Raw genomic sequence first — 14,252 nt, 5'->3', positions numbered from 1 at the left:
GGGCTTTTGGGGTCAGACATCCCTAGCTGGGGAACTGTGAGCAACTTACATCCCCTCCCCGGGTCTGAGCCCCTTTGTCTCTAAAGTGGAAATTAGAAGTCTAGTATGTTCCCCATGGTGCTGCCGAGAGGGTCCAGTGCCAACAGTGAGATCACCTGGTACAGTTTGGGGTACATATTCTCCAGTATTATTGCCAAGAAATGAAGATGCTTTGGGAACTACAGGTGCCCCCATGTCTAAGAGATGGTAGAGATGGGGATGCTTAGGGGACAGTCGGCTGGGGCAGGGCTCACATTCCAAGGGAGAAGGACTGTCCTTCCCAGGAGTGCTAGAGCTCTGGGCCACACCCCCATCTTACAGATGAGGAAACTAAGGCCCCGGAGAAGGTGCCCAAGTCAGCAAAATCAGCAGCAGCAGAGGAGGGAGTCCTACTGAGATGTGTTCTTGGCTGGCTTCTCTCATAGCCCCTGCCCGTCCTGGGTTGGGAGGAAGGGAGGAAGCGGGACTCAGAACTACATGCTATGAATATTCGGTGACTCTTCTGAGTTATTTGTGGCGCTCCAGTTAGGCTGGAAAATGTATTCATGTAGCGTTCTGTTGGCTTAGGTGAGAAACATTTGCTATTCTTTGTCTCCTTTTTTTAATGGAAAAATATTTACTTTTTATATATGCCACTTAATTTGGGCACTGTACAACCTAAAAATGCCAAATCTCTTTAACTTCAAGAGACTATTACAAAACAGAAAAAAAAAAAAAGCCCACAGATGATACCCCCCCGTCCCGTGGTCCACCCTTCTTCTCCAAAAGGAATTATTATAGAAGGAGGGAGTGGGGGATTAGAGGTTTATGAGAAACAGTTTCTGGCTTAAGAAAGCAAACCCCAGAATCAGTGAGGCTGGAAGGGGAGAGTCTGTAGGGGAACAGAAGCAGCCCCGAGTGTGGGACTCTGTGCTCTGGGAGTCTCTCCCTGGTCCCGCTGCCCCACCTGGCCCACAGAGACGGGCTGCTCACCCTTGACGCGTGTGCGTGTGCCCGCAGCGCCCTGCTCTCATTAATCACGGCGCAGTAGCAGCAAGGCCGAGGGGAAGCAAATGCGGGGAGGGTCCGGAGGCTGTGGCTCGCAGTAGGGAGCTTCCTCTGGAAGCTCCATAGAAGGGTGCCGGGACTCCCAGGAAGAAGGCACAGCTGGGGCCCTCCACCCCATGACCCCTGCTGTCCCAAGCTCCCCACCAGGGTGAACCCCTGCACACAGGAGTCTACACACACACTCCCCTCAAAGTCTGCTTGTGGCTGCCAACCCTTTTCTAAAATACAGGAATCCCTTTTATACATGAAAATGTGCCACAGACTACCCTCCGCCCCCACAGTAGCTATCCTTGTAAAATCCTTTGGCGGACAGTAAGGGCCCAAAGCTGCTGTAAATTCAGCAGCACTTTTCGGTTTCCCTGTTTCTTCTAGGAGTGTCTGCATACATTAAGGGAAAGTAGCACGTATAAGTGGGTGACATTGTTTATTCAGCCCACGAATGACGCTTGGGGGTATGACGGGATTTGTGGACCCCTGAGCACCAGGCCTGCATCTGGTCATCCCTGGTGGGTGACGAGGGGGCTGCACCCGCCCTCCAACCTTCACTGAGCACGGCCCTCTTTCCCAGGTGACTGACTGGGGAAACAACCTCTCCTTGCGGGTGAGGCCCAACCCCCCTCCCGCCCACCCCCATTCATCACCATTAGCCTGACCTTGCCGCAGTGACAGGCCTGATGCCTCAAGCAGGGGGCTGGGGCTGCCTCTGACACCACCTGAACACCTGACCTATCTCTCCAACCTGCTTTCTACCACCGATGTAACACGTTGCTTTAAGGGTGTGTGTGGATGGATTCTCCGTGAATATTCTCTGAGCTTCACCAATATCTTCTGTAAACATCTCAGCTCTATAGGACGGTCCTTCTCCTGTGCCTTCCACCGTCCTGTTCTTTATCACCTCGGCTTTTATTTAGAGCTCAGCTCAAGTGCCTTCCCTCCAAGAGCCTGTCCCTTATCACCCTGGCTAGAAAAGTTCCCCAGCCAAGCCCCAGTTCCTCTTTACCGTGTTGCCCTATCTTTGTTTTCTTCACAGAGCTTGTTAATATCTGACATCATTGATCTGTTCATCTTTTTGCCTGTCTGTCCCCACCAGAGCGGACGCTCCCTGAAAACAGGCACATTCCCAATGGTAAAAGAAAGCATGGCCCCTAGCAGGCTATAATTATAAATGATATAAATTTAAATACAGTGACATGGCCAAAATTACACAGCAAGGCAAGCGGTACTGCTAAGATTTGAACCCAAAGTCAACCTGCTTACCACCAGGCTTTCCCTTCTCCCCTAAAACAGCTTCGTGCTGATTGGCCTGTCCACTAGAATGTAAGTTCTAGTGCTGTGCTGTCCAATATGGTAGCCACGAGCCATGCGTAGCTATGGAAATGCAAATTCATTAAAATTAAATAGAATTTAAAATTCAGTTCTCCTTCTGTCCCATAGGGAGGGATGAAGCCAGCAGTGTGGAGGTGACGTGGCCAGATGGCAAGATGGCAAGCCGGAGCGTGGCCAGTGAGGAGATGAACTCTGTGCTAGAGATCTCCTACCCCCGGGATGAGGACAGACTTCAGAGCCCAGCCCCACTGGAGGTGAGTGAGGGTGTCCGGGCCTCATAGCCAGCAGAGCGGACCCCCTCCACAGCCCCATGGTCTGAAAGTGGACTCCCAGGAATTTGCAGATTTTGCCTCCAGAATGATGGAAATCTTCTCAGCAAAGAGCAGGCTTCATCATGATCCCTCCATGTGTAGTTTAGGGAGGGATTTGTAGTTTAAGAGGGATAGGTTCTGTTAGGTACCCCAGCTCAGGCACCTGGGTCCCACCTGAGGGGAATAAGCAGGAGTTTGAACTGAATACATTCTCGTCCTTCCCCCAGTCTCCTCTTCTCAGTGCAAGGGGAGGGGTCCCAGCAGGGAAGGGCAACCCCAGGCCCAGAGCTAAGAGCACCCCTCATTCTGGACTCAGGGTGACAGCTGCTCTGTGGCTGTGATTGGGGGGAACCGGAGGTGGGATCTTCTCAACTCACCAGTGTCTCTGCTTCTGCCCACCTTGCAGTGCGGCCAAGGATTCTCCCAGCAGGAAAATGGCCATTGCATGGGTGAGTTGCCTGCAGGCACTAGAGGATGGGGCAGAGGCCAGACTCTCCCTGGGGAATGTCAGTCTGAGCCCTGGCAAAGCTTCGGCTGCAGACAAGAGGGGGAAAGGTGGGGAGGGAAATGTGTTGTTTGTCCCTGGGGCTCCAGATGCCAAGACAACCGCCGTGTGACTCACCCAGGTGGGAGTGACGCCAGCAGCCAATAGGCCGAATCACGGCAGTTCTGGGGATGGAGTGCTTCCTGCCACGAATTCGGAGAGAATGGGCTTGGGGAGGAGACGCATAACTGCCTGTACAGTGCTCACGGGGTGGCCCGGCCGTGCGAGGGGCCGTGCGGCCACCTCACGGTGGCAAAGGTGCGCGTGCGTCTTCCGGGGTGGCTTTGGCATGGCCAGCTGGCGGTGCGGCAAGCACGGGAGCTGGCAGACAAGGATGGGCATGGCCAGGGGCATTGGAGCAACCCGGGCGTGGAGTGTAGTCACAGAACAGAAGGGAGACGGTAGCCTCGTGCAGTACTGGGAGGCAGGTGGCTAGCACACTGCTAGGACCGCAGCTCTGTGAGCGTTCGCTGACTTTCTGAAAGTCCTCCGAGGGCCTGGGGTGGCAGAGGGGCAGCCAAGGGGCTCAGCGTCTGAAAGACCCTCAACCCAGTATCTTCTGTGTCAGGAACCGGCAGTGAGGGGTCAGGTCAAGGACTCTTCCTGCCTTTAGACTCTCAGGCAGCATTCTTCCTAAGGCTGTTCCATAGATACTTGTCAGCCCCAGGCTGAGTGGGTTTGCTACTGAGACTCAAGAGTAAACAAGACAGGGGCGCCTGGGTGGTTCAGTCAGTGAAGCGTCCGACTCGTGGTTCGTGGGTTTGAGCCCTGCTTCGGGCTCTGTGCTGACAGCTGAGTCTGGAGCCTGCTTCCGATTCTGTGTCTCCCTCTCTCTCTGCCCCTCCCCTGCTCATGCTTTGTCTCTCTCTCTCTCTCTCAAAAATAAACATTTAAAAAAATGAATTAAAAAAAAAAAAAGAGTAAATGAGACAGACACAGCCCCTGCCCTCATGGGGCTTAGAGCCAGTGGGAGAGGCACATGAATAAACAGTGATGACCGGAAATGTGAGCAGGGCTGGGTGGGGGAGGGGTGGGATGTGGGAGCACAAAGGTGGGGCCTCAAGCAGCCAGGGAGGGTCCCAGAAGGTGCCCCAGGGAGACAAGGCCTAAGCTGAGACCTGGGGGGCGATGGGGAGCTCGCCAGGCAGAGAGAGGGGAGAAGGTGGTCTGGTGGAGGGCCCTACACCGGCAAAGGACCACAGGTGAGAAGGTGAAGGAGTGCGGCTCTAAGGGTGGCTTGGGAGGAAATTAGTCCCCTCCACTCTCCACGTCCCAACCCTGGCCACTCTAAAGAGAGGATGCATGTACACAGAACTTCCAGTGTCTAGCCTGTGCACTGGAAGGACCCTTTGGGATCACCCTTCCAGCCACTTTTTTTCATCATCTAGCGGACAGTTACGTGCCCATGCGAGGTGCTGGGGATGTGGGCCAAGCACCTGCCCTGGAACAGCGTCTGTTCTGGGGAGGGGGACCACAAACACGTAACCTGGCAGCCAGATGAGATGGACCAAAAGCGCTTTAAGCAAGGTGTCCCTGGAGACTGTTCTAGACAGAGTGGTCAGGGAGAAGCCCTTTGAATTGAGACCTGAAGGACGAGAAGGTCCAGCCACACGGAGAGCTGAGGGAAGAGCAGGAGCGAGGACCACGAGGCAGGAAGAAGGCTCTGTGTGTGAAAGGAATGGGAAGGAGGCTGGCGTGCCCGGAGGTGGTGGCGGAGCCAGGCGCTAAGTCAGGGAGGGTCTCATGGTGTCTGGATTTTGTTCCTGGGGCCCTTTGCAATTAAGCAGGAGAGTATGATTCACATTTTCAAGAGATCGCCCTGCCTGCTGAATTGCAGATTAGATTGGAGGGAAGAGTGGAAGCCAGAGTGCCAGTCTGAAGGTGGCTGCAGAAATCCAGGCAAGAGGTGGTGCAGGCTGGGAACGGGCTGTGGCTGGAGAAGGAGGTGGGCACACAGAGGGGTTCAATGGCGGCAGAGCGGCAGGGTCTGTTAACTCGCCTACAGAGGTAAGGGAAAAGGAGGAACTAGGGATTGCTCCTATCTGTGCTTGAGCGGCTGAGTGGGTGACATTGATTGACTTAGGCGAGATGGGGTCAGGGGGTGGAAGAAGTTTGAGGGCTGGAGCATCTAGATTTCCATTCTGGACCTACTGAGCATGAGATGCATGTTGGGTTCATAAGTCTGGAGCCCCAGGGACAGGTTGTGGCTGCAGATAGGAATCTGGACTCATCCATCTATGAAGGGAGCACCTACGGGAAGTGTGGTAGATAGAAGACCCCAGGCCAAGTGTTGACACCCCCAACACGTAGAGGTCAAATATAGAACTGAAAGGGCGGGCCTACGCTGGCCGACTCCATCTTGTTCTGTGTCCTTCACCTTGACCACACCTCCTCCCCTTGAGTAACCGCCCCCCCTCACCTGCCTAACAGGACTCGGACCCTTCCCCAGCCAATCGGCTGAGGCCACAGCCATCACCTCACCAACTGCCCCCAGGCCCCAATAAAACCTTTGTCCTTTTGAAACTTGCTCTCTCTCCCGGTATCTCACCGCTGCGCCGGTGCAGGTAGGGGATTGAGCTCGAGCTAGCTCGAATAAAGGCTCTTTTGCTTTTGCATCGGACTCGGCTCCCTAGTGGTCTTTGGGGATCACGAATTCTGGGTATAACAGAACGAGCCAGCCGGAGGGACTGAAGTGAGGGAATTGAGGCATAGAGAGAAGAAGGGATGTGCCCAAGGCCACAGAGTGGGTGGGGCAGCAGAGCCTGAGCGAGGAGCCACTGCCCCACACCTCCCTGGTGAGTGACTCCCCTCACCTTTCAGACACCAACGAATGCATCCAGTTCCCATTCGTGTGCCCTCGAGACAAGCCTGTGTGCGTCAACACGTATGGAGGTTACAGGTGCCGGACCAACAAGAGGTGCAGTCGGGGCTACGAGCCCAACGAGGACGGCACGGCCTGTGTGGGTGAGTGAGGCCCAGCCATGGTCCAGTAGGACACAAGGAAGTTGTCTTCCACCGGGGAGCTTTGGGGAGGCCCCAGATCAAGGTCCCCAGCCCCTGACTTCTCCTGGCCGGATGGAGTCTCCTTAGACCCCCGTTGGGTCTCCGGGGAAGACCGTGACAGAGGTTTGGAGAAGCCCCCACCACTACTGCCACCATCTGAAGGGTCCCTGGGGTGCTGTGCCCTGGCCAGAGGCCACTGTTCTTCTCACGTCTCCCCTTCTCACATATTCCTACCTTAAGGTCAGCCCGTCTTCTCCTACCAGGGATATAAACTAGCTCCCACTACTCATCTTTGTCTGAATTTCTGAACCGGTATTTGTCTTCTTCCTCCCAAATGCTTCCCCCCACCCCCATCCCACCCCCATCCCCTTTCTCTTTTTCCCACTCTCTCTGTCTCTCTCTCTCTCTCCCATCCTTTTTACAGCTCAAGTGGCCTTTTTAGGTGGGTATCCTTCTGCTGCCTTTAGAATCTCTGAGCCTCTCTCTCGGGCCTCATATCTTTCTCTAGGCCTTGGACTTTGCCTTCAGTTATATGCACTTTAAATCCCATCAATAAAGGAAAAAAAACTAAACTAAACTAACAACCTTTGTGGAAAACTAAATCTCTCCCGCTGCCTGTCTCTCTCTCCACGCCCAGTAGACTCTGCTGCGTGCTCCCTTTGAATGGACCGCAGGGGTGGCCATCTTTGAAAAGGGAAGTTTGGGAGATACTGATGTTTGTGTAATCTTGTTTGTGAAGCCTTTCTTTGCATGTTTTCTGAGAAAACAGAAAAGGAAAGTCTCCCCTCTTACCCCATCTACCCTCCCTCACTTCTTCAGAAGAATCAAGATAGTCCTGTCTTTTCTGTATCCTCCAGTGTCATGAGCACCCTGTTTTGCCCTTAACAAAGATGGCTCCCAGGCAGTTGCTTGCTCAGTTGATTCACTCATGTATCATGTGCCTGCTGGTTTGGCCTCTGCTGTTTCTGCTCTGTGTGCCCTGACTTCCTGTGGTAGAGAAAGCCTTCTGGGAGTTGGTGGTTTATTATGGGAGGGGAAAAGGTGGCCCTTTGGGACTCTTGACAAAAATGTTAAAGTTTGAACTTGCCAAGTCTTCCAGCCTCTTTCTGGAGAAATTATGCCAATAAACTCTCTGCTGCATATTAGTGCCTAGCTGATAAAAACAAAAATGTGTCTGGGGCAAGTAGATGCTGGTTGGAATCCTGAAGTAGCAGCAGCTTTTCTGTCATGTAGCCCTTGGAAAGCAAATCACGAGACAGGGAAAGTGTCCTGGGCATGAGAAATGGTTTGGGTATGTGCACCAATGTTCACGTTTGGGGGGCTGGGGTTTGGGCCAGGCAAGGGATGTAGGATGAGCAAGGAGCAGACCTGGAGGGAATATTCTGGGCCTTTTACCTGGGGGACGGTTGCTTCTCTACACTGGGCCTCAGTTTGCATAATCTAAATAACAAGAGATTTGGTCTGGTGTATTCCCAAAGCCCTTTCCTTTCTAAGACCCTTCAGTGTGTGGCTGGACAGAGATATGGCTAGTCTCAAGTTACCCTGATTTCTAGAAAAGAATCTTGCAACTTGGTCTCCTCTGCAGTCTGCTTAGAAAACCTGAAAGCCTCTGTAGCCAGAGCACCCTTTGGGAATGATGTAACACCATAGAATACTTTCACAACCAGCCTCGGTAGTGAAGGCTTGTTATAAATCACAGATCTGTTCTTCGTGGGGGAAAAAAGTTGCCCCAAGATATAATAAAATCACACTTAAGCATGCAGCAAGCATTTTAAAAACATATTTAACAAAAAAACTACCATTTTCTGATATAATAATAATACTCCCAATAAATCACAAAATATGAATTCCTCATAGCTAGTACTGTTTTTACACTCAGAAGACGAGCTTAAATGAAAAGTTTTAAAATAAAAACAACCACATTGTCACAAGAAAGCGTGTAACAACTTAAAAATCGCTCCACTTCTGCGAAGCCCGCTCCTGTGTGTTCAGGTAGAAATTAAAGGTCTGGATGGGCCCAGACATGAGGCTCGGAGAGATGAAGTGATCCACCCAAGGTCACAGAGCCAGCTGGTCCCCAGCCAAGGCTGGAGCCCTTTCCTACCACACCATCTTGTCAGGGGGTGACAGACAGCACTGTCACTGTTCGGACTATTCCCTAGTCATTCTGGAGGCTGCTGCCTTTTTAGAAATGAACGAGTAGATCTAAGATAGCGAGAGAAGTAAACCCCAAAACGCATAGAGGCAATGGTTCCAAATGCAGTGGTGAATGGCAAGACGACGGTGTCCACTGACAGACCGCACGCAACAGCACGAGAAGTAAGGGACAGGACAGCTAGGGAGACAGCCTGCCAAGGACATCGGAAAATTCAGGATGACAGCAAACTTCAGAGGATACCTCGTCAAGTAATAACCATGAATCCTCCTACACGGAGTTTCTTACAACAGGGTGTGTTTGTGTCGATTTACCCTACTTGGTGGGTGGGGCCAGATGAGTTACCAAGAGGAATCCCAAATCCCCCCAGCTAGCAAGAGCACCACTACACTATCCCAGCTGCTGGGTAAGAAGGCTTACTCCTGATGTGATTCATTCAGTCAACAAGTATTAGTTGAGCACCTATTGTGTGCCGGGTACTAAGCTAAGCTCTGGGCATACAATGGTAAGTAGAGATGACCCGGTTTATTGTTCCCACGTGGCCTCCCTGCAGCCAGATGGAGGAACCCGGTGCATGGGATAAGAGTGGGATTCACAGGGGCTTTCTGAAAAATCTAGCTAAATGCTTGGGTTGCCACACCAAAAAGCAAGCTCTCTCATTCCAGTATCCACTGGGCAAGCATTCACTGAGAGCCACTGAGAATACTCCTCTGCCCAGGAATGTACCCTTAACATAACAATAATAACCACACTTAGTGAGCTCGGCATGTCTGGGCCAGATCTAAGCTCTTTAGAAGAATCAGCTTGTGTAATCCCCACCACAATCCCGAGCGGAAAGTGCTATCAGGATCCCAGTTTTACAGAGAAGCTCTGTGGCTTGCCCAGGTCACACGGCTGGGACACACAGAGGAAGGACTCCGTCAAAGTAGTCTGGCCCCCAACCTGAGCTCTTAACAAGGACCCTTCCTTCCCATTTGGGGTGACTAACCCATTACACAAAAGCCACAGTCTCTCTGCGTTGCCCAGGGGCCGGGGATGGGTTGGGAAGGAGGAAATGGAGTCTCTGACGGAGCCCGGGATCTGTGACAAGCGCCACACGGTCACCCTGCAGCTGCAAGATAGAGGTGGCAGTGCCCGTGCTGAATCTTCTCGCCAGCCAGCTTGGCTGTCCTTAGCAAAGGGAAACCGTGGATCACCTGCACAGCCTCTTCTACTCCGTCGCCAGCCCTGCTCTGGGGAGGTGCCATTCTGAGGGCCAAGAGTTTGATTATGCGTCACTCTGGCTGCTATGGCCCCCTCCCAGGGTGTGGGCCTCACACCCTGACCAGCACCTCTGGACTGTGACCCGAGCAGGAACTGCACGCCGGCCTCCAAACAGGGCTGTTGATCGTCTCTCTGGGGCCGCACAGACACAGGAGGACGAACGCTTCACTTTCTCAGGGAGCCAGCTGAGTGTGTCCAGCAGATTCCAGAGTGATACCCCACCCAGACTGTCAGTCCAGGAGGCAAACCGAGCCCCTCCCCTCCTCTCCCTCCCCAGGGTCAGCCACAGCTCTCTCCTTCAGCGTGGGCCACAACCCCAGCCACATCCTGTCAGGTCTGCCGTTGTGTCTCCTTAGCAACAGACACGTCCCAGAAGGGGAAGGAGGCGAGAGAGCTCGGGCTGCTTAGCTCCGCAGATAATGCCAACCTCTCCTTCCGCAACCATCCCCTTAAGGAACTGTGGTTGAACAGCAAAGTGGTCGAAAAGAAGACCACTGGAGAAAAACGAGAAGCGGGAAGAGAAAACGCCCTCCCCAGAGAGCAGAGCTAACATTTACGGAACGCCTATCGTCTGCCAAGAACTTTACGTGTGTGCCCCCATGAATCCCCCCGCCCGTGCTGTGGGCTAAATGTTACTCATCTAGTTTATCACCAAAGAAGCAGAGGCTCAGGGAGAATAAGTTCCACAAGGTCACGTGGCCGGTTAAGCGGCAAAAACTCTGATTCAAAGCGGCAATTGTCTGGCTCCGCAGCCTGTGTTTTTAAGCCTCTTGGGGAACGATCTCCGGGAAACTGACACCTGGGCAAATTATGTAACCGGCTGTCACTCGGCATAGACTGGACACGTGCTGTGTGCTGGGCAGGGTTCTTGTGGCCGGGCCCGTACGCCTGTGTACAACCCTGGCTGACCCCTGAGTGCCCCATGACGTCCAACACGATCAGGAAGCAGTCAGAAGATAAGTGCTATTGGAGCTGGGCAGCAGCCTGAAGACACATGGAGGTGCGGGGCTGGAGGCAGAAGGGCCCTCGAAACAGGGAGGGGCAGGGAGGGCCTCTCTGGGAAAGAGGCATTTGAGCAGAAACGTAAAGTAAGCGTGCTGGCCTCCAGCCTCGGCTTTCTCATCTGGAAAATGGGGATAGTACCTACCTCACAGTTATTGTATTAAACAAGATGATCTGAACCACTTGACACGGTGCCTGGTGCGTAGTCAGCCCCAAAGAAATTTGAAATATTCATGATATTACTAAGCAGCAAAGTTCAGGATGAAGCCTGGGTCTGTGCAGTGCCGAAGGCTCGCGTAGCTCCCGGCACTCCCTGCTGTGGCCCAGGCCACCCGGGAGTCGGCAGTGCGGGAGGTGTGGGGGGGGACACTGGCCACCCTCGGGGAACTGACAACTTTGCAGAGAAGAGATCTCAGGACTGAAAATGGCCATAAGGGAGCAGAGCAAACCCTCCCGGGGCCTGAGCTGTGGGGATGTTCCGCCAAGTTGTCACGCGGGGCCATTCCCAGAGAGAATAATCACCAAGTAAACCGAGCAGGGAGAGCGTGGCATTGACTGGGCTGCACGGGGCACACGTCCACCGGCAACTGGTGAACTGGCCTGGGATTCAGCGCTTGACTGTCACAGAAGCCCTAGAACGTTAAATCCAGAGGCACCTGAGAAGTCATTTAGTCCTGCCCCATCCTTTTCAGCTGTGGAAACCGGGGCTCAAAAGGAACAGTGACTTCCCGAGGACCATAGCCACGCCAGGAATGTGACTCCTGCCTGGGGCTCCTCCCTGCCCACCCTGCCTCGTTTTCCAGAAAACTTACAGTACTTCAGATGCAGAACTTGTTCTTTCCGTGGTGCTGACCCAGAGTCAGAGTCAAGGCAAGGGCCCACCAAGCGAACCAAAGAACCATCCCTGGCCCATGGAACACAGCTGGGCAAGAGCTGAGTGAAAGGGCCAGGTGCACAGAGGGTCCTGCTCTGCTCAGAAGGGAGGCTGCAGAAGGGGACGGAAGGAGGACCTGTATCGCTCTTCCCAGAAAGGCCCTGCCCAGCCCCTCATGAACCCAGCCTGCCTGCCAGAAGGAAAGTCTGGGGCCCAGAGTAATTCCTATAAAGGGAACTCATTGTCCTTCTTCATGGCCAGCCCCAGAGCAACCATGAAGGACTTATCACCCAGAACCATTTCATGTACCCGCCCCCCCCCACCCCCACCAAAAGATCTAAGGACTAACACTCCTCCCTGCACCCCAGACCTGGGTGCAGAGCTCCTGGGGAAGGAGAGAAGCCCAATCACGTCGTGCCCAACTGCCCCTGGGGACCGTGGCAGAGGAATAAGCTTGGGCCACAGGGAGGAAGGTAAACCCCATACTTATCTTCATGGGACTTCCTGGTCCCCTGGCTCAAGATTTATAGGCCTTGAAGGCAGAGGCAGACAGGAAAGAGGGAGGAGAGGGTCTCAGAGCCTCACCCCAGTGCAGAATGTATCTTGTGTGCCAGAATATTAGAGAACTGGTCCCAAAATCCTATGGTCTTCCCACCCTCCCTCCTCCCTTCCTTCCATCCTTAAAATGTTCTCTTTGCCCTGAGACCCTGTGATCAGATGGCCTGAGGCTTGACTTCCAGACACCCCACCTACATGCCCTGTAAGTGGCCTCAAACAAGCCGCTTCCTCTCTCTGAGCCTCACTTTCTTCCTCCACAGAATGGAAGCAGAACAACCTCACAGAGCTGTTGAGATGAAGCATGCAAGGTGCTCAATGCAGTGACTGACTGATAACATGCAGATATTATTATAAAATCTGCCCCAGGCCCTTTACTGCTTTCACTTCTAGCACTGCCTGATTTTGCAACAATCCATAAGTCATTAACTGGGGCAATGTGAAACCTGTAAGAATCCTTCCCAACGAGACATATCCATCACTCACATGCAGAGCTCATTCGGGGACCAGGTTACACTGTATCTTCCCTTTGAAGAACTCCGGCGCTGTATTTAGATCTGCACTGGGAAGCACAGGGCCGATCGGTACCCATCCATTCACCTGCCTCTCCAGGGTCTGCGAGCATCCATCCCAAGCCAGGCAGCCCTCTCGCCCACCTCTGAACCATCAGTCATCTCCCGGTACCCATCTTCTCTGTATGCGTCCACTTACCTGTTTGTCCACCCGTGGTACTTCACTCTCTAGGGCCCCAGGTCCAGATTTCCAGGCAACGTACTCAGCCCCATGAGGATTTACCCACCTTACAATAGCGGTGTTCAGGGAGCACTGAGCAGGGCTGAGTGGGGTCAGGATGCACACTTCCTCCCCTCTCCTCCCCTCCCAGGACAGGTGGAGATCATGAGCAGAGCCATGAGATCACAGCCAGGGCAACTCAGAGCAGCTGCCCAGCACAGGGGATGGCCCAGCATCACTGCCTCTACCCTTTTTTTTTTTTTTATTTTTTTTAAAGTTTATTTATTATTCTTGAGAGAGACAGAGCATGAGTAGGGGAGGGACAGAGAGAGAGGAGGAGACACAGAATCCGAAGCAGGCTCCAGGCTCTGAGCTGTCAGCACAGAGCCCGACGCGGGGCTCAAACTCATAAACCGCAAGATCATGATCTGAGCCGAAGCCAGAAGCTTAACCGACTGAGCCACCCAGGCGCCCCCTGCCTCTACCCTTTAAGTGAGTTAGTCAGTGACCACCTGCAGTTGAATTGTTATCATTCAGTGGCCACTCACCTGTCTGCATCTGCCTAAGCAGCCCCTCAGGTCTCATTACTCCAGGGGCCAGAGGATTTCACATCTGTATATCCCTGCCTCTTCCTGCCAGCCTTCCTGGTGGGCTGCATTTTGCATTCACCTGTCAAGGGCAAAGCACTGTGACAGGCACTTGAGGGCAGGGGGTGGGAGGCACTGGAGGTGAGTGAGATAAGATCCCCACCCTCCAAGAGTTTACCAAGGAACTGGGGACAGAGGGGAAAAGGCCATTCATTGCCATGCACAAGGTCCAGTAAGCTAGGTATAACATTTCCCCCTTCCAGGGCCTGGCTCAGGCTGCTCTCAGGTGGTAGCTGGTCCCCAATCACTTTTCCATTACAGAAATCGATAACTTGAATTACTCCAGAATAACTAGCCCCATCATGCCTCTGCAAAGCTAATTCTTCTGTGTCCGCATTTGCCCACGTGCTTCTCCCTGGGTCTGGAATCCGTCTTTATGAGGCAATCCAGGTAGAAAGGAGTCTTTCACCCGACTGTGACACAGTGGCAGAATGAGAGCAGGATTTGGGGTCTGACGCTTAGGTTCAGGTCTTTACCCTGACACTTACTGGCTGTGGGTGCTTGTCAAGCTACCTAACCACCTGGAACATCAGTTTCCTCATCTATAAAATAAGAATTCAAATATAACCACCCACCAGAGTGTTAGCGAACTAAATGGAATAATAATGTACATGAATGTTCCTGGCGTATATTAGGGAAGCAGTGAACCCTTGGACAAATGTCTGTTTATTCTATGCAAGAATCTGAAACCTGGCTATAAATCTGTATCACGAGGCCACTGTATAATGAGGTCCTAGAGTAACTTCGGCAATAA

At 53.0% G+C, this 14,252-nt stretch overlaps 1 protein-coding gene across 7 annotated transcripts in view; it reads left to right on the top strand.

Moving 5' to 3' along the window:
* CRTAC1 (cartilage acidic protein 1) overlaps positions 1–14,252 on the top strand; it is a 157,934-nt gene that overhangs the window by 130,912 nt on the left and 12,770 nt on the right. For 3 of the 7 annotated variants that reach the window (XM_040486083.1, XM_040486078.1, XM_040486082.1), the window contains exons 12-14: positions 2,521–2,666; positions 3,130–3,172; positions 6,088–6,231. In XM_040486083.1, coding sequence (XP_040342017.1) covers positions 2,521–2,666; positions 3,130–3,172; positions 6,088–6,231 — 333 coding nt within the window. Of the gene's footprint in view, positions 1–2,520; positions 2,667–3,129; positions 3,173–6,087; positions 6,232–6,694; positions 7,410–12,382; positions 13,079–14,252 lie in introns of those variants that run through there. The other 4 variants (XM_040486077.1, XM_040486080.1, XM_040486081.1 and 1 more) reach the window with 3 other exon arrangements.

The sequence above is a fragment of the Herpailurus yagouaroundi genome, unplaced genomic scaffold (genome assembly GCF_014898765.1).
Source record: "Herpailurus yagouaroundi ecotype Mexico unplaced genomic scaffold, PumYag 163, whole genome shotgun sequence".
NCBI lineage: Eukaryota > Metazoa > Chordata > Mammalia > Carnivora > Felidae > Herpailurus > Herpailurus yagouaroundi.
The sequence above is the reverse complement of the archived record's forward strand: the minus strand, read 5'-3'. Positions and strand labels throughout refer to the sequence as shown.